Raw genomic sequence first — 25366 nt, 5'->3', positions numbered from 1 at the left:
GATTGGACAACCCGATTAAAAATAAATAGATGCCTTAGTCCAAGACAATCTAAAATTCTAATGAACATTTTAATAATGACTGGTGAGGAGAGGATTGTAAATCTACAAAGGAGACTTTAAATTTTTTGCTATATAGATAGAAGACTAGGCTATATGTCCTCCACATTCAAAATTGAGTTTGAATTATTATATGTCAAGTTTATATTACATATTTTAGTACTTTAGAGCCGAGAATACTTCGGTATTTATTAGCCAATAAATAACTTACAGTATTGAAAATCCCTTTCAACATTACTAGACCTTTGTTTTTAATATGTAGGTTCAATTCCAATAATATTGAATTTTGCATTATAACAATTCAGCATATAGACCCTAATCGATTTGATTTCAAAATTGATTAAATGTCACCACACACAGGATAGGTTTTATTGAAGGGGTTATTTTTTGTAAAAGAACTTTCATCTTTATATAAAATTACTATAGGTATTGCAAAACAATTTTTATAGTTTGGGCTATATGATGAGATATCAATTTTTCAATTGTACAATTAGTTGGATAAATAACTTTGAATAGAATAAGTTTATTTGATATAATATATTAATAGATCTAACTTACTTGACAATATTTTGATTGAATTAAAATAGAAAAATGAGCAGCTTACTCTTATAGTCAAGTTAATTCAATAAAAAAATTAATAAGGCAAATTTTTGCAATTTTTATCCAAAACATTCTTCCAAAATTCCTCATGTATACCTAAGTACCTTTACTAAAAAACGTTCAATAAAGAAATAAATAAAAGGATTATTGTTAGATAGTACCTATTATAGTTTTGTTTATTGCTTGATTTTTTCAATTTGAGATTTGATTCTAAAATTTAACTCTTAATGTGCGTTAGATAGCCTATAATATCTATTTTGAAAAATTGGATTGATAAAATACAAAGCTGAGTCAAAGACAACAAAAAGTGTCATGTCATGTTTACTTTTATAGGCCTACTTAACTTTCCTTCTTACAACTTGGTTATTATGAGGGAAAAACAAATTTGTATAAACTTATACTAGCTACTATTTTTTCTAAGTGGAAAAATACATTTATTAGGTACCTAGGCCTATCCTGAGAGTTGTTGGTTAAATTATTGGAAAAATTGATTGTAAAGTAAAATTTTGTTTTGAAACTTGATTTATTCAAATGATAAGGATTTAGTTATTCAGTCTTAATGAATACTAGCATTTTTATTTACTAAACATCATTTTTATCAAGAAACCAAAGTACCTAATAATAATGATTATAAATATATTCATTATTGCAGTGTGATTGAGAATAACCTAAAAATTGAAAATTGATACACATTAGTTTTTCATTTAGTGTAGCCTACATATAACAATTACTGTACTATTTATTTTATTACGGTACTTACCACAACATTGACAGTCTCTGTTCCTTCAAAAGAAAATTGTTTCAAATCTGGTTTAAAATAAAGTTTATAAAGTTTTGGTTCAACCGTTGTAGGTAAACGTTGAAACGGTTTCTTTTCTGGCATGGCTGGTAAAATACTGGAATTAACTTCTAATTTAGCACGTTCTACTGTTGAGTAATATTTACACACAAATGACAATAGTGTATTTGATTTATCTGTAATGCAGTTAAATGCCGGCAAAGAGCAATTCACTAAATGAGATGCCGATCTATATGAGTAAGCTATTTCACTACCAAAATTCACCCTAGCCCTACTGACACGTATTCCACTTTCTTGCTTCGACCGACTATCGGTATAACGGTATCGACAAAAACACTTCACAATCGAAACCGGTTTCCTAGATCGGTGTATAAAAGACATGGATTTTTTTATCTTAGCTCATCAGGAATGTAATTCTACTAAGTTAATAATCAAGCTTCATTCATTGTTCGTTGCCAATAAAAGCTACCAACCATCTAGCTCAGCAAACTACAAAATAGGTGGTAGCTGTAAGTTAATGTTTAATGAAAGACGAAATAATTATGTAATTATTGATATTGAGTCTGAATTAATATGCAATCAAACCTTATTTGGTACCGGTACCAAAACTTTTATTTATAAATCACAAAATTTGCTTTTAATTACTTTCTGAAATCCATAAAAAGATTCCTTGTTTGTTTAAAACAAAAGCCGTCGTGCTGTTTTAGTCGTGGCGTATAATACAGAATACTGCACTGATGATTTCTAATATTTTCTATATTCTGAAACTTTCCTTAAACAGGTGACTGATGATCGATTTTTTCAATCTATAAAGCGGGCCATTTGTTGTTAACCGACAGTAATTTGTTCTAACTACTTTAGCCAACAACTTCGAATCTTTCCCCACTCACGCTCCAAAAGCTGGTTAATCGAACACCCCCAGTCATTTTCCAAATCAAACCTGAATAGGCGGCTGACCTTAATTGTATGGTTGGATTAGTCAGTCGAACAGTTTACCAGACTTCCGAAAGGATTAGCCCCGCCCACAACAACCCCATTCACGTCCCGACGTCAAAGAGCCTTTGTGCCGGTTGCACAAAAACCGGTTAAAATTTAACCGTGATTAATTCCACGAGAACCAATCAGAGAAGCCGTGTTTTCAACAACGCCTTCTCTGATTGGTTCTCGTGAAGTTAATCATGGTTAAAATTTAACCGGCTTCTGTGCAACCGGGTCTTTGTGTTTTTGGAAAGGTGATTGAGGCAGTGATCATACCTCAGCAGAAGGCTTTCTTTGAGGAGAATATATGGCATGTCCTCTAACATGCAGAGTAGGCCCTATAGCTTTCCAAGTTGGGAGATCAACAGTGGGTGCAGTGGGCGGGCCATGTAGCTGAGCAGATTGATGCTGCTTTTGAGGATGGTAAGTCTGCTCTTTTGCTCTGGCTCTGTGTGATCTGAGCTGAGCCTGATTATTTCCCTTAGTAAGGTAGCCTATATAAGTGCAAACTCCCAGACTTTTTTTGATGTATCTTAGGGATCGGTGCTGGTTCCTAGTCATGAAAAATGACCTTGACGACCACAGTTCTACTCTGAAATTTGCAGATGATGCTGCATCTTCACTGTCATCAGGTGCTGAGCTTGAGTGGGTTTTAGAAGGCATCTGTTGAGCATCACCTTTGATCTATTACTCTGTCCCTTGCTAATCATTTCCAACTGAATGAAGGCAAGACCTAAGCAGGACTGGCAATCTGCAGGACTGCAACTTGTCAGAAGAACTGCAAGACCCTCAGGATCCAGTGAAGCTGCTGAATTTTGTCTGCTGCAAACTCAGCTGTAGCAGGTAAGCAGCAGACTCTCCCACATTTGCTTCCTGCTGCTCTTGATGAGGGGCCTGATGACAAAGGTATCTTGTGATGATGTACAATGCTATATCACCTATGGGCTCCTGTGGGGTCACTTACTGGAGGAGCTGCTGATGTCCCGAGGCTGAAAAAGAGGGCTGTGAGAATCATAACAGGCAGCGTTCAGGCATTATCTTACCCAAATACCCACTGCAAGCCCATCTTTACTCACCTTGGTGTATTGACAGTCATCAGCCATCAATCATCATCCTCCTGTGATTGGTGTATGTCAAGGGGAAACAGTATACTCTTACTGACCGCTGTAGTGACATTTTCTACCAAAACACCAGGTACCGTGAGCTGTTGGATGTCCCCTGGAGACACCTCCACAGATCACTGACCAGTTATAGGATTTCTGCCCTGAAATTCTTCAAGAAGCTGCCTCCTGGTGTGAAGAGGTTGAATATGAGACCTCCTTCAAGAGAACCGTCGGGAAGCTGTTGTGTGAGAAGGCATATTATAGTGAACCGTATACCGTACAAATTTATGGGTTTTTTAAAAAGTGGTTACTGATAGATCCATCACTTTCATCTGAATATAGTTGTGTTGGATTACGTGTTTTGAGTTTTATGACGCCATCGATCCCTCAAGTTTGGGTAATAATTGATGAAGCATAATGTATAAAAGGAGGAAGAGGACGAAGTCGAGATAGAGTTTCATGCCTCAATGTAACTGTAACACAATACATTGTAGCCTATATAGTGATGAAGTAGGTAGCCTATATTATACGTATTTGTGCGTGTAAATGAATGAAAAAAGTTGAAATTGATATACATAGGAAAGGTAAAAATAAATAGTCCTAAGACTATACTTAATAGCGGGAATTACGCCAACAAACACTCTTTAAAAACTATCATTCTTGTAGTGTTGATTGAAAAACTTACAATCAACACTCAAGCGTGTTTTCAAGGAATTTTCCTTTCTAGAAAGGCCTGATGTAAAATCATATCTAATACACAAGTCAAAATTTTTTTTCTGTTTTTTAATATTCAGATACTATTAATAATATTATACTAGTTTTACTTTCTGAAAATACGGTAACCTTTTAACCTGTTTGGATTGCTTTGTTTTTTTAACAAATACATCAAAATTATTCTAATGAATTGTTAAATGAAAAGGGTAATCAAAATTGTTTACTATAAAGATTGATAGGTGTAAAAACCGAATTAGTATCTCAAATTGTTTTGATAAACCAGTGGTTTTGACAATATCAAGTCGTTTTCATTCAAAATCATTAAAATGATTTTTGTGTTTGTAACCAGATCAAATAGCAGGGTTTTGGCCATGAACGCCAGCAGGGGGTTTCAAGCACTTACACCTCTTTGTTCCCTGTATCCTCCTATAATATATATATATCTATTTGGCAGCTTATATCTATTTTGGGGGTTCCAAGCACTTACACCTCTTTGTTCCCTGTATTCTCCTATATATCTATTTGGCAGCTTCGGCTAAACTGATGATTTTACACTCAACAATGCTGCATCATTCGTAGGAAAATGTGTAAAATAGTGAAATTATAATATACATCAAATTGAAGAGTACTCAATGCTCCATAAGTCTATAATCAATACAGATTTTTTTAATCAATCATTGAAATGTAATAAGGCCAAAAATTGAAAAAAATAGAGAAATACTTTTTTCATGTCGCACATTCAAGAGCGTAAATTTCGAAAACTATGAGATATGGAAAATCGTTACAAATGAAACTTGTAGATAAAATTGTAAACTTTGACTTTGTTTACGATGAAAAGATGTCATTGAGACTCATAGTTTTCGAGATATATGCGAAAAAAGAAAGGTAACTTGAAATCACCCCCACGCCCTTGTGGGCGTGTAATTACTGTGCTAAAGCGTTTTTATATGTTTACCCCATAACTATAGTGAGGTCCACGTTATAATGGCAGTGTTTGATTAGCAATTGTATTGCTATCCTTGTTTATAATAATAATTATATTATTATCCTTGTCTATCATTAAACAAGGCGGATAGCGCTATCTCTTTCTCGCTTTTCTCTGTTGCCAGATCGTCTTTTAGCAATAGAGAATCAATAATTATTAATTAACAAAATATTTCATTTTAATTATGAAAATTAAATTTGACATTATTCAAAAATATAATTTCTTGCTTAATAAAATATAATTGCTTATTTTAAACGAGAATGAACTGTTAATATTACATCAATAAACCTGTATCAGCTACCATCTAATAATTATATTATTATCCTTGTCTATCATTAAACAAGGCGGATAGCGCTATCTCTTTCTCGCTTTTCTCTGTTGCCAGATCGTCTTTTAGCAATAGAGAATCAATAATTATTAATTAACAAAATATTTCATTTTAATTATGAAAATTAAATTTGACATTATTCAAAAATATAATTTCTTGCTTAATAAAATATAATTGCTTATTTTAAACGAGAATGAACTGTTAATATTACATCAATAAACCTGTATCAGCTACCATCTATAGAAGGCATTGACAAAACAGAGGCAACGGCTACGTTGTTCTCTTATCTTTCTCCACTGCCATTTTAACGTGCACCTCACTATATCCTTAAGAGAGCTGCGGTGTCAAAAATTGTGTTCCAAACTTTTTCCTCAATGCATTTTTTTGAGCTATCGTTGCTTGCATTTTGTACAAATATCACAAGTGTTTCCATTCAATCAAGTACCATAATATTACTTTTAAAAGTTATTATCATTATAAGGTGTGTTTGTCTCCGATTGAAGATAACGGTTCAACTACTAACAAAGGGAATGTGGTACTTAATCTTCAAATTTCAGTTCTTTCTAATCATTGATGAAGAAGAAATAAAAAGAGTAACAACAATGAGACAATTGATGATCAAAGAACAATTGGCAAAATTATGTGAAAGATGAATTCACTTTATAAAATCATTGCCAATTCTAATGAATTTGAAAAAGTATAATTCTATACTTTTTCAAAATTGTCACTTTTAGTTCATTTTTAACAAATAATAATTAAAAATAGATTTGAATTGCATTTGAAGTTATATTAAGATTGGAAAATCAAGCTAAGTAAATTGAAAAAAAAACATAGCAAATTTAAATTATAAGATGGCCAATTATATGTTTTATAAAAATATATTAATCCCATAATATGGGAAAACTACTCTAGACATGAAAGATAGTAGAGCTATGAGATAATTTTCCCTACATTGAGGTGATTGGAGCCTTTTCATTAAATTAAAGGCTAATATTTTATGGAACAGAATACAAAAATTGACTCTAGAAGTTGACTTTGGGTCCATAAACTTTCCAGATTGAAGGAACTTGGAAACATCCAGATAAAAAAGTTGCAGAAATTGTATATTTATTCAAAATTTATACCATTCACTTTAGACGGTTGATTTAACAACATTATTGTATAATTATATAAAAATAAAACATAGAATACTGCAGTAATACAAAGAATACTATAGTATACTGAGTTTTAATCTTATTCTCAATTAATGAGAAAGAACGACTTCATTCCTTCGAAATCTCGTTTCAACCAATCAGCATTCTGCCTTATAGATCCGCACACCTGTTTGATTTTTCGTTCCACGAACGAATGTTCATGTCCGGCCATGAAGTTTTCTATTTCGACAACTTTTTCTTCCTTCGAAAAATGGCACAGAATGGAATTCACAATTGCTGGAAGCATAAAGTGATGCTGGAAAGAACAAAAAAATTAGTACATTGATATTACAGAACTTCTACGACAAAAAAATAACTGAAGAGATAAAGAATATTAACATAAATTTTTGTACTGAAAATAAGACTAAAATTGATGAAGAGCAAAGATACTAATTTTTATAATATTGATAATTTTGTGATAATAGAATTGGGAAGACAATTTTGAGCTATGTCGTGTTACAACTCCTTTCTCAATCGGTTCCTCAATTTCTGTATAATAAAACTAATGTGTGAATAAATTTAATAAGAATATAATATACAAATGAGAATGAATTTTAGGATAAGAAAAAAATGATAGAAGAAAATATCAGCATGAGACGATAAAGGAAAAGAGATAGCTGCCTCTACTTTTTGAAGCTGTGAATAAAAATTGTGAAGCGGATGAGAAGAGACAGATTCAGAAAACATCAGTGGCCTTGAATAATATTGTAGAAGAGGATAAGCACGGAACAGAGGAAAAAACCGACAACTTGGTCTATCTGACCTTGAGAAGAATGTACAATTCAAACAAATGGAGGCTATTTAAATGAGAAATAGTGAAGGGATATATTTAAATAGAAATAAGTAACTAATATAAATAAAATACATAAATAATATGGAGGTTATTAAAATAATGAATAGTGAAGGGTTATTTAAATAGAAATAAGAAACAAGAGACAACTTTTACTTCTATTCAATTCTAAAGAAATGGCAAGTGAAGCCAGTTCCACACATAGATTCTTGGATGTCCAATTTTTGCCGTCCCTATGAATTCTATTAGATCGAACACAACTTGACAAACACATAATGATGTGATTGCCAAGTTCCTTTCAATCTGAGAGACTTTATAAGGACGACAAAAAATCGGACTTCCAAAAATCGATGTGTGTGTAACTGGCTAAAGTATCAGCTTCCAGAATGCACGTCCTGAATGCAAGATTTGTATCGACAGTTCAAATGTAAACTTATATATTGCGATTACAATCCATTGAAATGCTGTATTTTTATCCTTGTGAATTGAACTATAGTCATTGTAAAGAGTGTTAATGAATAATGAATATCGGGGTTTTCATTTTCGCAATAAGTTAGTTACTTAACACTTACAGTTAAAAATGAACTCTTAAGTGAAAAAGCAATAAACAAATTTTGTTTTTTTACACCAGTGCACAATATGTGCGTGCAATATATACGCAGCAATCCGCTGAAATTGGTTGAACTGTTGAAATTGGCTGTAAATCGGCTAATAGAAAGGGAAAGTGAAAACGGCAAGTTACTGTGGCTGAAGCTTTTCATTACATCGAATTCCATCCTGATCGATGTATAGTGGATGAAAATTGATGAAAAATTGCATAAAGAAAATCACTGGCTGCCAGTCACTTGGTCTTCGTCTAAGCCAAGTTTTAAGGCGTCAATGACAAGGCTTTCTATGCGTAGCCTCCACGTAGGCTACTATTCTGTACAGGTTTTAGAAAAATGTGTTCACATTTTTGGATTTTTCTGAAGCAATCGGTATTATTTGATCACCTACTAACTTTGACTCTTGATTTAGAATGATTAAACTGTTCTGTTGATATTACAGAATTTTTATTTTCATTTAAGCGCAAACAGAAGATTGGAAGAAATTGGGGTTGCATTTTAGGAACTGTCAGCCCATAATCCCAACATTATCCAATATTCCAGTGCAATATGAATGTAAAGTATTGAAAACATTTTTAATGGATTAGAAACAAATTTTCTTTTATACTAGGGTTCCTACCTTGAACCTGACGTAGATTAATTGCCAATTCTCTTGCAGAAACTTCCAAGCAACGTCTCTGCCTAACTTGGTACGAGTTACAGAGATAATCATATCACAGCCATTTGGAATGAGAACGTCATCCTGCAATTGTAAAAATAGCAAGCAAATGAATGTTTATTATGGTGGTCATCATCATCATCATCATCATTTCTATGCGATACTTACGTGAGAAAGAGATGCAGAAACATCTTAGTTCTAATTATTTTCTCAGATATGAGATTCCCTTATGATTCAAAAGTATTAAAAGTTCTTTTCTCAAAAATTATTCATCAAAGAAATTAGGTTATCTATATTCTGATCTGAGATATGAATTTAAATATCTCTCAATTTTCAAATAAGGAATGAAGATTCATTCAGCACAAAGTAAACTCCACTCACATACTTATCTACTCTCAAAAAGAAGAATGAGAATGTGTAAGAAAAGCACAACGAAGAATGAGAATGTATGAAACAAAGTAAGTCATTTTGAAGAATGAGAATGTGTGTTAAACTGAGTTTTCGTTAGTGCGTAAATGCCGTCGTCGACCACGACAGGGTGAGGATCTCAGATTGGTGGATTTCAATTTGTCTAAATAACCTAAAGCTTATGTTAAATTATGTTCTAATGGGAGAGGTTGAGTTTATACTTTTAAATGGCAATATGTTGATATTAAGGTACGTTTTAGTTTATGCGAACTTATCCCACGTCAACCGCGACCGGGTCGGGCTCGAACAAAATGGCCGACTGCTTCTGTGTTAAATCATAGGAGCGTTTTCGTTTATGCAAATTTTTCACTGCGGATCAAACTTCGTAAGCGTTCGATTGCGGCAGCACTCCTCGAGAAGCAGTCTCTCGGCCAACCGCAGGTAATTCCAACCTCAAATATCTCACAGAAGATCCAGCAGGCAACAGTCAAATAAAAGACCGGGACTAATTCAAAATTGACTAGTAGATTTAGTGAAGTTGATGATGAAGAATTGATTGAAAATATCAGAGAATACAGGATTTTATTTGATCACAAACATCAAGAATATAGAAATATAATCAAGAAAAACAAAATTGTTGAAAAAGTCGCTGAAGCCACGGCAGATAAAACTGGTGAGAGAAAAGAATAATTCTATCGTATCCTTTGCTCAGGTTGGTGATATTGCGACCCAGCCGTGCAAACGAAAACGTTTCATCCGCAGTCGTCCGCTGATTTTCAGCCATCTTGAAATTGAGCCCGACCTGGTCACGGTCGACGTCGGATAAGTTCGCATAAACGAAAACGTACCTTAAGAAGTAGTGGGGGTCCGCATAAATATAATAAATGGATGAGGGGGTCCTTGGGAAAAATTTGTTGGTAACCCCTGCTTTAGAGAATAAGAAGTTTACTCAGACCAAATTGTTATTTGTTCGGCTGTTTTAGCACACTTGAAATTTGGACAAAATGAATGTCAACAATGCTTGTCGTCATCGACTGCGGAAGTTTACGCACAAACGAAAATGCACCTTAAGGCCGGTTACAGAACTCAACCGACCGTCAGTGCGTATGTACGTACCATCCTGACGAACGAAATGATCTGACTCACAAAATGGACGCGTTTACAAATTGTTTAATTGCTGATTTCGAATTTCAAAAGTTGGAAATAGATGAAGAAATGTTTAGAAAAATTTCAAATAATTATGATATATTTATTAATTGAATCAATTAATCATGCTTAGAGATGTGACATGGGGTCTACCTCAAGGGACTGTATTGGGACCAGTTTTATTTTTGATCTATGTTAATAACCTGCCTAGTGTACTGGACTCAGTTTGGTCTAAGACAATTTGTTTTGCTGATGACACAGCACTTATCTTCCAAGAAGGTTCCTGGGAAGATGTTATCAAGCAAACTAAAGTGGGTTACTATAAGGTTTCTCAGTGGCTAAAATGTAATTATTTGAGACTAAATCTTGGTAAAACAAAATGTATGACCTTCAGTCCAACAACAAGAGGAGATCTAGATATGAACAGGCTTTGTTTGAATAATGCTTGTAACAGGTATCCATGTGATTCTTGCAATGAGGTTATTGAGAGTGTAAACAATTACAAGTATCTTGGTATTTTTGTTGATAAGCATCTACGCTGGTCACCTCAGATTAGCTACCTTTGTAGAAAATTAAGGGTGGTCAATTTGTCTAAATAACCTAAAGCTTATGTTAAATTATGTTCTAATGGGAGAGGTTGAGTTTATACTTTTAAATGGCAATATGTTGATATTAAGGTACGTTTTAGTTTATGCGAACTTATCCCACGTCAACCGCGACCGGGTCGGGCTCGAACAAAATGGCCGACTGCTTCTGTGTTAAATCATAGGAGCGTTTTCGTTTATGCAAATTTTTCACTGCGGACCAAACTTCGTAAGCGTTCGATTGCGGCAGCACTCCTCGAGAAGCAGTCTCTCGGCCAACCGCAGGTAATTCCAACCTCAAATATCTCACAGAAGATCCAGCAGGCAACAGTCAAATAAAAGACCGGGACTAATTCAAAATTGACTAGTAGATTTAGTGAAGTTGATGATGAAGAATTGATTGAAAATATCAGAGAATACAGGATTTTATTTGATCACAAACATCAAGAATATAGAAATATAATCAAGAAAAACAAAATTGTTGAAAAAGTCGCTGAAGCCACGGCAGATAAAACTGGTGAGAGAAAAGAATAATTCTATCGTATCCTTTGCTCAGGTTGGTGATATGAAAACGTTTCATCCGCAGTCGTCCGCTGATTTTCAGCCATCTTGAAATTGAGCCCGACCTGGTCACGGTCGACGTCGGATAAGTTCGCATAAACGAAAACGTACCTTAAGAAGTAGTGGGGGTCCGCATAAATGTAATAAATGGATGAGGGGGTCCTTGGGAAAAATTTGTTGGTAACCCCTGCTTTAGAGAATAAGAAGTTTACTCAGACCAAATTGTTCGGCTGTTTTAGCACACTTGAAATTTGGACAAAATGAATGTCAACAATGCTTGTCGTCATCGACTGCGGAAGTTTACGCACAAACGAAAATGCACCTTAAGGCCGGTTACAGAACTCAACCGATCGTCAGTGCGTATGTACGTACCATCCTGACGAACGAAATGATCTGACTCACAAAATGGACGCGTTTACAAATTGTTTAATTGCTGATTTCGAATTTCAAAAGTTGGAAATAGATGAAGAAATGTGTAGAAGTGTAGAATTCTGATTTCAAATAATTATGATATATTTATTAATTGAATCAATCTATATATATAAAAGCGAAATGGCACTCACTCACTGACTGACTGACTGACTCACTCACTCACTCACTCACTCACTCACTCACTCGCATAACTAAAAATCTACCGGACCAAAAACGTTCAAATTTGGTAGGTATGTTCGGTTGGCCCTTTAGAGGCGCACTAAGAAATCTTTTGGCAATATTTTAACTCTAAGGGTTGTTTTTAAGGGTTCAAAGTTCGTCTTTTAGCATGTATATTCTTCTTCTCCCAATCTCTTAATTATAATTGAAATTTCCATATCATATGTTACTATAGAACTATAATCTAGATAGAGTACCTCTTCGAAACAGTTGTTAACTGGCAACTAAATTAATAATTTTGTCAGGTTGGCATTAAGTTGAGTTGACTTTGTTAGGTTGGCACCAAGTTGAAGATTTAAATGCATTTATCGCGGAAAAATTGATTGGGCACTGCTACTTCAATCCTGGGAATATTATATTACTAGCAGTCAGGCTCGCTTCGCTCGCCATATCCGTTTAGTCTGGACCCCCGACTGGATTGTCCTAACATATGATAAAAATGCCCAAATGAAAAATGCAGGCGAGCGAAGCGAGTCTGCTCATCTCATTCTTGGACGATCCAGTCGGGGGTCCAGGGGGCGGAGCCCCCTGGCTAGACAGATATGGCGAGCGAAGCGAGCCTGACGGCTAGTTCATTATATTATTCAATTCAATATCAGCTGATTGTCGGGCATAGGTATCAGCGCAGTGGTTGTGGCGCGATCGGGCAACTGATCAGTACAACTGTGAACGCTTCTATTTGCTTCAATAGCGCGTCAGTCGACCGATGGAACGGATGCACACGAGCTCGACCGATGGTCTTCATACGCAGTTTAAAACGCATGGTACTGACCGTGCGCATGCGTGCGGTCAGTCCTGCTCTGTACGGATACATGGAACATCTATGGAAAAGACAAGCGCGACTGACGTACGCACTGACGGTCGGTCGAGCTCTGTAACCGGCCTAAGACATTTTACAGACATCTGCGAAGATTTCGTTCCAGGTATTTGTTTCTCTTTTCAAGCAAAAATATATACTCAAATGCAAAAACCTTAAGTATTCACTGTCAGCACTTGGCAGAATTTTATTTTGTAAAAAATTATGAACATTTAACAAAATGAAAATTAGAGATTCTGCATTAAAATTTTCAAATAGCTGTTAACTTGGTTGTTGCCTTACAAATGGTAAAAGTACTGTTAGTGTAGTAAGATGCTTCTTCTATATATTCCTGTGTACTAATCTTTTGCAAACATTGTTGTATAATCTATTCGGATAACATCAAGTTACCTAAATGGATCGAACTTGTAAAGAAAATCTTTTTTTAAAAGTAAAATGATGGAGAAAATGTTTCTTTGGGAATTCGTTCCATTTATGTATATGTTTTTGAAGGGATTCAAGGATCCAAAGGTACAAAGAACCTCACACGTCAACCGAAGCTTATTGGGTCCCATTTAAGTTAATTGTTAGTATACAAATCGAAATACTTGGAAAAATATCACACAAGTAAAATGTTTCCAGAAGCGTGGTACACAGCCTTCATCAATTGATATAGCCAAGAAAATAGATGTTGGTTTTCAACATCAATTGAAGAGAAAACGTATAAAAATTTGTTGAGATTCACTTCAAACTCACAGAATTCTCGATAAAACATTTTTTCAGAAAAATTCAAGTAGCAAAATTTTGTAATTTATGATCCTGGAGGTTTTCTAAAATCACTAGAAATACATTCAAGTCTAAGATGAACATTTTTGAAAACCTCAGGTCCCGACGCCAAGCAACTTTGCCGTGATAAGGTCTAATTACGTTTTTCCCCAAGTGGAATACAAAGTGTCCGACGAAAGGAGTAACAGCCGAAGACCATAGATACTACATCAAATTTGCAACAAAAAATGTCCAGTTAAAAATTCTTAGAAAAACCTTAGTTTTCGATATAGACCTTAGATATACAGATTTTCGATATTTTTGAAAAACGACAATAAATAGAAAACTATCAGTCAACATACAATTCTAAGAATATGGTTGGGAAGAGAAAAACATTTCAAAAAATATTAATATCATTTGTTCATTTGTTTCAAGTTTTTGAGCGCTCAAAGTTAGAAAAAGTACATTTATTTATTCCAACGGTACAACACCAATTTTACAGGAAAATAACAGAGATAAACAGATACAAGAAAAAAAGTGAATATAACTAATGTGAATAATATAAGCAAAAATACAAAAACAAAATACAAGATAAAGCACAGTTAACAGTAGATAATTATAAATCATAGTGAAAAAAACTATGAAAGAGTAACAATTGGGGCGAACAAAAAGAAAAAAAAACACTGAAATTACACATGCAGAACTCTCTTCATAATTTTCCTGAAAGAGCCTAGGGACACTCCAAAGAGATCAATTCCAGCTGCAGCAGCCTCACAACCAAAGCGAAGAACTCTAGATAGCCCACTATTGTAGGCTCAAGCCGTTGTGTGAAGAAATAGTCGTCGAGTGTGTCCGTGTCCCTCTTGGAACACACATGTCTACTACATTCGTCGGGCTCAAAACCAAAATTCAAACAGTTTGCACGCCTATAAAAAGTTTAAAAAGTCGAACAAAGAAACAAAGAAACTTGGAATTCGATTTTGACTGATAGTTTTCTAGTTATTGTAATTTTCAAAAATATCAAAAATCTCGCAAACTAAGGTCGATATAAAGACATTTTTTGTTGCAAATTTCATGTAGAATCTATTGTCGTTATACACCTTTCTGTGTATAGAATATATAACATAACATAGAAACTCACAGAAATTGCAAATTCTAGAGCTTTTATCAGCAATTGTTCGTTTCTGCAGCAACACAACGCTTCGCCGATTCTGTCCTTCTCTTCAGAAATATTACATTCTTTGTACATCTGCAAAAATAAAAAATAGACATATAATCCATAACACTGTAACTTCATATAAAAACCGGTTATTGAAAAATATAAGTTATAAGATAGTATGGTATTTGTTACCTAATTTTTCAAGATGTTTAAATTGAGAATTGTGGTACACTAATTTTTCTTCTTCTAATAAAATTCAAATGTTAATAAAACTATGATTTACAGTCTGTGTAAAATAAGTTGATACTTGGCCCTCCATCCGAAGAAATTACAGGGTCGCCAAATCGTGTAAAATTGCAACTTTCTCAAATTTCCAATTCAACGTCAGAATTGGATGTAGAATATCATCCCCAATATCCTAGTAGCGCTAAAAAGTTTCAGGGTTGAAGGATTAAAAGGAAATTTAACTTTTATGATAAAATTGGAAACATGGCGAGGATTTGTTTTTCTTTTGAGTATCACTTCTTTTGATTATCACAAAAAAGGAGGGAGTCGGAAGGGCCTATACCACCAATGTTAAATTGGCCAACCTTTTTGACATTTCCACTCGAGATAGACGCACAATTTTTTTTTAAATGAAAGAATGCATCTTTATCTTCAATCTGATGGAAGGAATTTACTCTAAAATAATTTTTTCTCTAAATAAATTTTTTTTAGAAATTGTATTTTTTTCAATTATTACAATGTATTTATCATCAATATCTCTGTCAATATTGAAAATATCATAAATCGCCTCCATCACTTTTTAGAGTAATGCCTATTGTACATGTCTGCAAAATTTCAAAGCTCTATCTTCAACAGACGTCTCAAAAAAGGAACATTTATATTGAAAATATAGTTTTTTTCAGGAATCGCATGCAATTTTTCTAAAAAAAATGTATTCAGAGAAAAATGATTTTAGACTAAATTCCTTCCATCAGATTGAAGATAAAGACGCATTCTTCCATTTTAAAAAAATTGTGAGTTTATCTCTAGTGGAAATCTCAAAAAGGTGCATTGAAGTTGGCCAATTTAACATTGGTGGTATAGGCCCTTCCGACTCCCCTTAAGATGTTATGAAATGGGAAAACTGTTGCATTCAATGAATTCTTCGGCTAAATGATAAATCACAACACATTTTTTTCTTATGAGCTTTCAATGTTATTTTTATATCCTGAAAAAGGACGAAGGAGTGGGTCAATTTTGTTATCCAACAAACTTGTCCTGTAAAAAGGTTCGAAGGATAAGTGTTGAAAATTTGAAGCTGATTGATCAATACTTTCTAAATTCTATTGTAGAACATACAAACAGACGAACAACAACCTTGACCTTCAGTAAATCAAAAGCGTGAACTCGCTAACGCTCGTTCAATCAATAGTATCCACCAAGAATTCCAGAATAGGCAAGAGGTCAATGGATAGGTGTCAGTATAAAAGTTCCTAAATAACTTAATTTGAACTGAATAATATTAAATTGGAGCAAGCAAGAGCTGAATAACATGATCACTGCTGATGTGAAACTATCAATGGAAACTATAAATAAAGTCGAAGTCGACTTTCAAGTCCCCGAAAATTCCGCTTCGATTAGGCTACTATTCTACAGAGCACTCAAACACTCTCATTACATTATTCCATGATTTGGCCCTATAATCTACATGTCAAGTTGTAGCCTAATTTATTCATTTATTACCGATATAGGACAGGTAATTCGAAGCTCACAGAGAATCCTATTTTTCCACTCAATTCATAATACTTTGACATTACACAAACATATCTACGGTACAGTAATTAATAATAATAATACTGAGGGTGATTCCCACATAAGCTCTTAGGCTTGTGCGTGGGTAATGAGTGAGAGGGATGATGATGAGAGATGACGACTACTTTTTAGGTAGTCGGGACCGATATATTTATACTATAGTATATTATATAGTAATATTTTATTACTTTCTTATTTCCTTCTTAATTTTCATCCCGATGGCTTTGTAAATACGAAGGTGACTTTCCCTGATATTGCAATCTTAGTAGGAAACTGGAATTATATTTTCAGGATAGAGGATGAAGTTTTATTGACAACTATTTAATTTAATCACAATGATACATCGATAGAACAGCACAAGTACTGAATGTTTTTGAGAAAGTCCTCTCAAGTGACAAGGTGCTCTCCACGATCTAAGACGATGTCATGTGACGCCCTAATAGTATTAATACATTTTGGATATTCTAGCAGTGATATTATTTTGTGAATAGACTAACAATTATTTTGCTTCTAAATATCTCTCAAAACTAATATCTTTTAATTGCCTTAGCAAAGCACGGGTGCCCTGATAGTCAGTCACCTGTAGAACTTTTATTTTAATTGATTGCAATTTCAAGTTACATAATACAATTATTATGCAGAGACTGACCTTCATCATATGCTCAAAAGCTGCTTCATCAGCATTCAACATTGCAGCACTGTAAATTGTGGATTTCAATTCATTTGAAATCACTGAAACTCCTTGCAAATGATCCTGGAATCTCTTTGTAGCTTCTTTCAAAGCTTCCTCATCGTTGAATGTGATGCACTGATCATAAATTAACAACGGTCTCAATTTTCCATCCAAATAAGCTGAAAAAATTAATTTGGTCAGAAATACGCAAAGCAGGGTGAGAAAGTTAAAGCTGCGATAAGATAATTATACAAATGTCAACATCACACTGATACAGTACCAAACGTTTCTTTTTGACTAGAACCCGGTACTGAAGTAATCACTCAAAATGCCGCTAATATTATGTAATTAAAAAACAGTGTGAAATCTCTACTTACAATAATTTATTTCTTCCCAAATTCTTTCAAGAAAATTGTAAGAATATAATCAAATCATTACTTGAAGATGATTTTCAGTGCGGTTATCCAACTTCTAAAGGCTGCCTTCTAATGATGTGCCTCTCGATTTTTTATTTCCATCTTTGTTACCATTGAGAGTCTTTGAATGGACACCAAACCAGCATCAAAAGCGAGGTAGGCCAAGGAAAATATGGATGGCCAATGTTCGAAAAGAGATGGAATGCAGAGGTTTGCGAGAGGAGGACTGGAGATAAAGAGCGATGGCGGAGGGGGAGATGCGAGAAGCGACTCTAAGTTACAAAAACTTGCGAAAAAATATTTGATCCAATCTACAATACGTGATCAAATTTTTAAAAATAATACAATTCATACACAATATTTCTATTCCCTCCATAATTAAACCGCTACCGATCAAGCAGAGAAAGTTTTTTATTCCTCATTTGCCTCCTATTTCTAACTTTGTTTATTGTTTTTGAAGGGACGGATTCAAGGATCCAAAGGTTCAAAGAACCCCACACGTCAACCGAAGTCTATTTGTTCCCAAGTACTATGTTAGTTAGGCAAACCAATACCTGTGCCAGGAGTTTTCCCTATACTAACATCCCATTCATCACCCGGTTGCTTGTTACAATCCAGTGTGATACGCTTGGCAGTCTCTTCAGACTGATTAGTCCTCGTGACCTACGTGAGTTCCACTCCTGGCCTACTTTGAAGGTCCTACCGCTGAGGAAGGGGTGGCCAAGTTGCCTCTAGGGCGCCCGGCCTCTTGACCCACATTTTGTGCCTGGAGTTTCACCAATCTCTGGTCTCTTGGGTTTTCTCTTTTTGCCCCTCCGAAAACTTCGCAGGGTCAGAAGCCTTACCTCTCCCAAGAAGTTTTGCCTAAATGGCCGTCCTTCTCTGAGCAGTGGTGAGTTTTGGTCTCCTCACCCACAAACTCGTGACCAACGTGAGTTCCACTCCTGGCTTCTTTGTAGGTCCTTCCGCTGAAGGAGAGGTCGCCAAATTTCCTCTAGGGCACCTGGCCACCCTCTACTTAGCCTCTTGACCTACATTTGAGCCTGGAGTTTCACCCATCTCTGGTCTCTTGGGTTTTACTTTTTGCCCCTCCGAAACTCTACATGGTAAAAAGCCTCACCTCTCCCAAGAAGTTTTGCCTGAATGGCCGCCCTTCTCTGAGAAGTGGTGAGTTTTGGTCTCTCCACCCAAAAAATCGTGACCTACGTGAGTAGGCCGCCCTTCTCTGCGAAGTGGTGAGTTTTGCTCTCTCCACCCAAAAAATCGTGACCTACGTGAGTTTCACTCCTGGCTTCTTAATGGGTCCTTCCGCTGAAGGAGAGGTCGCCAAATTTCCTCTAGGGCACCTGGCCACCCTCTACTTAGCCTCTTGACCTACATTTGTGCCTGGAGTTTCACCCATCTCTGGTCTCTTGGGTTTTTCTTTTTGCTCCTCCGAAACTGCCCTGATGGGGCAAATCCTGTGGGCTTGAAGGCAAGGCAACTTCTTGAGTTGCCTTGAGGTCCATTTTAGTCGCCTCCTACGACAAGCATGGATACTGTGGGTGAATTCTGGTTTTCAACACATTCTTGAGTACGATGATCGACTCAAAGCTCCCCCAACCCACAGTGGACTATTTTGTGATTTAAAGTAACTTATTTTCAACTATATGATGTTATTGGAAGAATTACATGGGGGCTTTCACCCCAGCAAGGACCTACTAGACCTCACATCTCATCACTACATTTTGTGAGGCCACATCAAGACTAAAAACAATTCTTACATGGCCTTGAAGCCAACATAACCGACTCAATTCTTTTCAGTGTAATTCTTGAAAAATACCATGAGTAAGTTGACATGATTAAAAGAGTCCAAGTCAGCGAATCTTTAAAAACCTATTCTGTGAATAGAATAACATTGAAAACTGGATGTCAGAACGATCATCCTTGAATTGTTACCAGAATAGAAAACTAACATTCATTCTCTTTAGCTTCCCATCCTATTTTCTTAGCTATGTTCTTAAAAAGATTTCTTCCGAATGCATCTAAAGAGTTTTCCAGCTCCGTATTTGCCAATAGTGTCTTTATTTTCCTGAGACAGTTTGAGATTGTTGACCAAACTACGTAATTATCTTCATCGGAAAATTCCTGGATGAATTTCAAGAATTGGGCAGTGTCGCTTTCTCCCGCTCTTGCCTGAAAAAAATTGAACTCGATTTAGTTGTTTAAACAAACCTGAGATTAGTGACTGCTAGTAGTGTTCATCGAAATAATGCATATAAAGATACTTTAAACGGCAAATCGTGGCACTTGGCATCAAACTCTTATATGATTTATCAATTTGAGCAAATTTTCCATGTTTTGTGCCAGTTCTCTGAGACTTACTTCAACAAACATTTCTAAATGTCCAATTATGTTGTAGCAATAGTAATGTGTTTCTTGTTAAATTCATGTGAGCTTTTTAAAATTCATCCTGATTGCAAATTAGTCATCATCATCATCATTCATCTCATATCAATCAAAATCTATCAGTTTCAATAAATAGATGATTCATGAAAATATTTATCCAAATTCTAGTATGATAAAAATGAATGTGAAAGACTTCTTCTAGCTTCTATAACACAAATTGGTTCAGTGAAAATTTATTACAGCAGTCACTCTGACTCAACAAGATGGTTTTCAGGAAAGGTGGCCATGGCCACTAACGACAGGACACGTCATACATGTTCTTGTAAAGCAAAAGGCTTTCAACAAAATTTGTGTATCTTCGATTATTGTTTATCTTTTCTTCGCTGCTCTAATTTGAGGCCAAGTTATTGTTATATCATTATAATTTGTAATTTTCCAGTGGTTTATTTAATGTTATTGATTGTTTATTCTATGTTTGAAACTGCTGCCAAACAGCTGTTTTACATTTGAAGACATGTCAGTTCACACATGTTCGACATACTTGTCCTCTTGTTAGTGACCACCCTTAGAAACATATTTCAGCGCCTCTGTAGCCAACTGATTTTAGTACAGTATCAAGTTGAAATGCCTCCATATTACGCACAAAATCAAACAGACGTTGGATATATAAAATGAATCATTAGGCTAAATATAACAACTGAATGTAGCACTGGCTAAGACTAACAAACCTGGCCAGGATTCCGTCTAGTTTTGTTCAGTTGGCTGTAAGTTGAGGATGATTCGGAGACCAGCTTTAGGTGCTGTCCAACTTTTTGTGTTGGCAATACACTGAGTACATAATATATTATGTATTAAAAGCAATTACCAAAAATTGGATGAGAGTCTGTTGTCTCTTATCTGTGCCAGACTTCACCTCTAGTGAAGTTAACTAATTATATAAACAGCTGTCGTTTGAACTTACAAGAGCAAATAAGTCGTCGACTAGACCAACCCGGTCAAGCGCCGACATGGTTTTGGATTTGATGCTCGGCAAGAATTGTTGAAGCACCTCGGCTGGATACTTGACGCGATAGAAGCCAACAACATCTGGATTGAATTTCACAAATTCATCGTCCGATACGTTGGTCACCTCAATAGTAGTTTCCCTCTTGTCGAGAACAATGTCTTTGACAATTTCAGTTGGACTGTTCGACTTATAGTATGACAATGGTACTAACCAAAGTGATGAATCTGCTTCACCTGAAAAGTTTTCAAGTTTTACGAATTAAATACCAATTATTCTTTTCGTCAGGGTAAACATATGATTTCCCTCCATATTTGATTTCATAATCAAATATGATATATACACAATAAAAATGTAAAATATAAAGTGGAAATTGTTTGTTATGACATCGCTTATAATAACGTATCGGATGAAGTGACCTTTTAATGAAAATAGCGTTAAATCTATAATGAAGGACAGCCGAGTAAACAGGACGTAGTTTCTGGAAGCATGATAAAGTCAGCCAACTTAATACACAAAGACTCTTTGTCAATGAGTCATCCAGTTTGTGTTTACTTATATTCAGGCCTACTATTAGTTGGCCTATCATAACTCAATTTTGTGAGCAAAACTGAAAATGGTTCAGGGATCAGTTGATTCAGTTCAGCCCACATACTTTTAATTTCACACTTGAGTTTCATGTGTAGGATGTACCATGAACGTAGCATTATGTACCATACCATCTACCATATAACTTAATCATTTGTAGGCTAACTGTATAGTTGAGTTTATTATATAAAAATCTGGTGTGGCGCACTCAAACAACTTTCCTTGCCGTTATGAAAATTTCGACAAAAACCGCCTCGTGTGTATCCAGCGTAAGAGTCGAGTTTTCGAAAATAAAATTTAGGATTGATCAGCTCACAAGATCAATTCTGCTATCTCTTCCAGTGGATGATTCAATAGAATCAACAGTTGCCTCTCTCATTAAGTTTGCATTTGAATAATCACATTTTCTGGAATTTTGAGCTTATTTTTGATTTTAAGTGAAAATGTTACTGGACATTAATTGTCGAGATTTTAATGCTCAATCATTTCCATTTAAATTTTTTGTTTAAATTGTTTCTGAAGCCTGATAATTGGAAATCTAAAATTAAACTGTGCATAAATGGGGCGGAGCTCCTGAAATTTTTACAGATATGGGACTTGTGGCAGTTGATAGAGCTTATCAATGACTATTTTAGGTATAAATTTGATCAAAAACGTTGGAGCCGTTTTTGAGAAAATAGCGAAAACCCCTGTTTTTGACATCAATTTCGCCATTTTAGCTGTCATCTTGAATTACATTTAATCGAAATTGTTCGTGTCGGATCCTTACAGTGTAAGGACCTTAAGTTTCAAATTTCAAGTCATTCCGTTAATTGGGAGATGAGATATCGTGTACACAGACAGACATACATACACACACGCACATACAGACCAATACCCAAAAACCACTTTTTGGACTCAGGGATCCTTGAAACGCATAAAAATTTAGAAATTGGGATACTTTAATTTTTTTGGAAAGCAATCCTTCTCTACCTATGGTAATAGGGCAAGGAAAGTAAAAATTACTTCCAATAAGGCTTCTAAAATCAAATAAAGGCACACATAGGAGGCTAATAGGAATTTTGCATAGGAATTAAACATTAACCAATCTCATTAATTTGGGAGAATTGAGAAAAAATCAATTGTGTTCACATTAATGTATTTGTCTTTTTCATAAGTGAAGTTTTCAAAGTGAAAGCAAGCAAATTTGTGCTGTAATGAACATTATTATTTGTTAAAACTGGTTTCATTCATGTTGAAATGTCCAGATTTCATTTCTATAACCAATCAAAAAAGCAAAAAGGGGAAATGAGAAAATGTAAGATGTTTCAATTAGTGTCCATCTCTAAATTATATTGCAACGGAAAAAGTTAGTGTTATTGATATATTACTTCCACTACTGTATTCCTTGAACTCGGCCCAATATCAGGTCTAGTGACTATCACACATGATGACCTAAAATTTATGGTCCCTGAAAGTCACTAACGACGATTTTCACAGTACATAAATTTCATGTTATTACAATATTGAAGCAATAAATTAATTGCACTCTCGAATTTTTGCTTAGTTATTATATCTTGCATTAAAGATTTATTTATATTCATTCAATATGGAATCATAAAGACAAAAATGTATTGCATTTTGTTAAACGTGGTAGTAGAATCAATTCAGTGGTATAAATGCAATTGTTCACCTGAGCTGAAGTCAGTGAAAGAAAACTTTTTCTGTGAGATGTTCAACGTTCTAGTGTTGGGTTTGGAACTGTGATCGGGCGAATGGACTGCATCAACAGTGATTAACGGAAATCCTTTCTGACTAGTCCAAGTGTACATAACTGACCTCACAGGTTTAGAGCTCACTTCTTCCAATGCTTCCCACAAATCTTCAGTTATGGTATTTTTGTACTGGTGTCTGGTTAGATACAAGTTGAGGCCTTTCCTGAATTCCTGCAATTATTTAGAAACATTCAAATAAATATAATTAGCCTTCTTGAGAGTACAACATTTTATTAACGACTACGTGATAAACTGATAATGTATATATGCATACAGTATCACAAAGATGCCAGAGCCCGGTGCATAATGGAGCAATAAAGGAGCCTCAAAGTGGAGATGCCACAACCCCAGCCTTGAACCAAAAAATCTAATATGACATTTGCATTGATGGCTCATTTCAAGGCTGGATCATACTTATGAACGTGTGCAGTTATGCACTATGCTTTTCATTATTTTATTTGAGATTGATCCAAATTAAAAATAAGATTGAATAATTAAAATCGAGAAACAATATTATTTATCAAGAACTTTTAGATGACATATAATATTGTAATTGATAAATGTAATGTAATGCACAAGTACCGGTTTCAAGGACACTTATTAAATCTCATTTTTTGACAGACAAGGCAAGACAGACAGACAAACGATTTTTATTTTTAAAAAATGCCCTTTACAAAGTAATAATCTTATGTACTCATTTTCAATATAAACAACAACAAAGAATAAAAACAACCTCATGAATACACTAAGCTAAATAAATCATATAGGTCATTAAACCTATAGATTTCATCGTCCAGTGGATTTAATAAATTTCCTAGAATCCGGGCCTAAGACCCATTACTACATTCCAAGGTTTGCACAGACTATGGACCTAGTATGAATAAGCAACTGGAAAAGTGGAATAAACAACTTGGAAGTCAAAGTGTATGATATTGGATTGAAGAACAAATCAGGTACTTACGCTGTCTCCAATGTAGTTTTGAATCAATCTTATTAAAGCAGAGCCTTTTGTGTAAGATATAGAATCGAATACTTCAAAGATTTGTGAAGGATGAGTCACTGGCACCTGAATGGGGAAAAATTAGTGAAGGGAAATTTTATAAACAGGAATATCTTCAACAGATTTACATTTGTTATTGTTACATTATATTTGTTACATTTGTAAGGCTTTACATTTGTTATTGGCACCAAATGTTGTAGATTTTGGCATAGAAAAATAAAAGCAATGTGAAATAAATAGATCATGACCAAACGGAATCATATCTTATCAACTTTTAATTGATTTCACAGAACTGATTTCATCAAAAATAATTGAACGAGCGTTAGGTTAGCGAGTTCTCACTTTTGACTTACTGAAGGCCAAAGTTGTTGTCCGTTTATTTGTATGTTCTACAATAGCTTTAGAAAGAATTGATAAATCAGCTTCAATTTTTTTCCAGAATTTCATTAATAGAATGCTCGATTATGTAAGGGCATGCATACTGGGTTGGAGATAAGCAAGTCTTCAAGATACTATTTTTCTTTTTCGACTATTCTCCATTCCTGTTCAACCAATTTTTCAATGTTTTGTTGTTTAGTGACTTCATTAAAAACGAATGTCCTCATTGTTATGAAACACATAAAAAATATCACCCAATTTGGGATACTTTCTCAAAACTTCTGTGTTTTTATTAATAACTAGGTTATCCGGGGTTGCACGAATGTGTGACTTTATTAAACTCTTTAACCTTTTTTCCTCTTCTTTTTCTTCTTCTACTTCCTTTCCTTTTTCTTTTCCTTCTTCATCATGTTTTTTCTTGTCAATGAATAATAATTATTTCAAACGAAGCTTACAAACAAAAAGCAAATTAGGCTACTGCGCATGCGT

At 34.8% G+C, this 25366-nt stretch overlaps 2 protein-coding genes across 4 annotated transcripts in view; both read right to left on the bottom strand.

Annotated features, from left to right (window-relative positions):
* Positions 1-2373, bottom strand: part of LOC111056058 (puromycin-sensitive aminopeptidase) — a 44073-nt gene extending 41700 nt beyond the window's left edge. The window contains exon 1 of one of the 2 annotated variants that reach the window (XM_022343378.2): positions 1418-2373. In XM_022343378.2, the coding sequence (XP_022199070.2) occupies positions 1418-1837 (420 nt within the window). In that variant the 5' untranslated portion in view covers positions 1838-2373. The remainder of the gene's footprint in view (positions 1-1417) is intronic. The other variant, XM_022343379.2, reaches the window with a different exon arrangement.
* Positions 2374-6655: 4282 nt separating this feature from the next.
* The window catches only part of LOC111046243 (puromycin-sensitive aminopeptidase), a 76660-nt gene continuing 57949 nt past the window's right edge, over positions 6656-25366 (bottom strand). For both annotated transcript variants that reach the window (XM_039427964.1, XM_039427965.1), the window contains exons 7-14: positions 24461-24565; positions 23418-23670; positions 21116-21393; positions 19722-19941; positions 17327-17529; positions 14863-14970; positions 8772-8894; positions 6656-7013 (exon numbers count right to left, since the gene is read on the bottom strand). In XM_039427964.1, the coding sequence (XP_039283898.1) occupies positions 6804-7013; positions 8772-8894; positions 14863-14970; positions 17327-17529; positions 19722-19941; positions 21116-21393; positions 23418-23670; positions 24461-24565 (1500 nt within the window). In that variant the 3' untranslated portion in view covers positions 6656-6803. The remainder of the gene's footprint in view (positions 7014-8771; positions 8895-14862; positions 14971-17326; positions 17530-19721; positions 19942-21115; positions 21394-23417; positions 23671-24460; positions 24566-25366) is intronic.

This window comes from Nilaparvata lugens, chromosome 5 (assembly GCF_014356525.2).
Source record: "Nilaparvata lugens isolate BPH chromosome 5, ASM1435652v1, whole genome shotgun sequence".
In the NCBI taxonomy this organism is placed as follows: domain Eukaryota; kingdom Metazoa; phylum Arthropoda; class Insecta; order Hemiptera; family Delphacidae; genus Nilaparvata; species Nilaparvata lugens.
The sequence above is the reverse complement of the archived record's forward strand: the minus strand, read 5'-3'. Positions and strand labels throughout refer to the sequence as shown.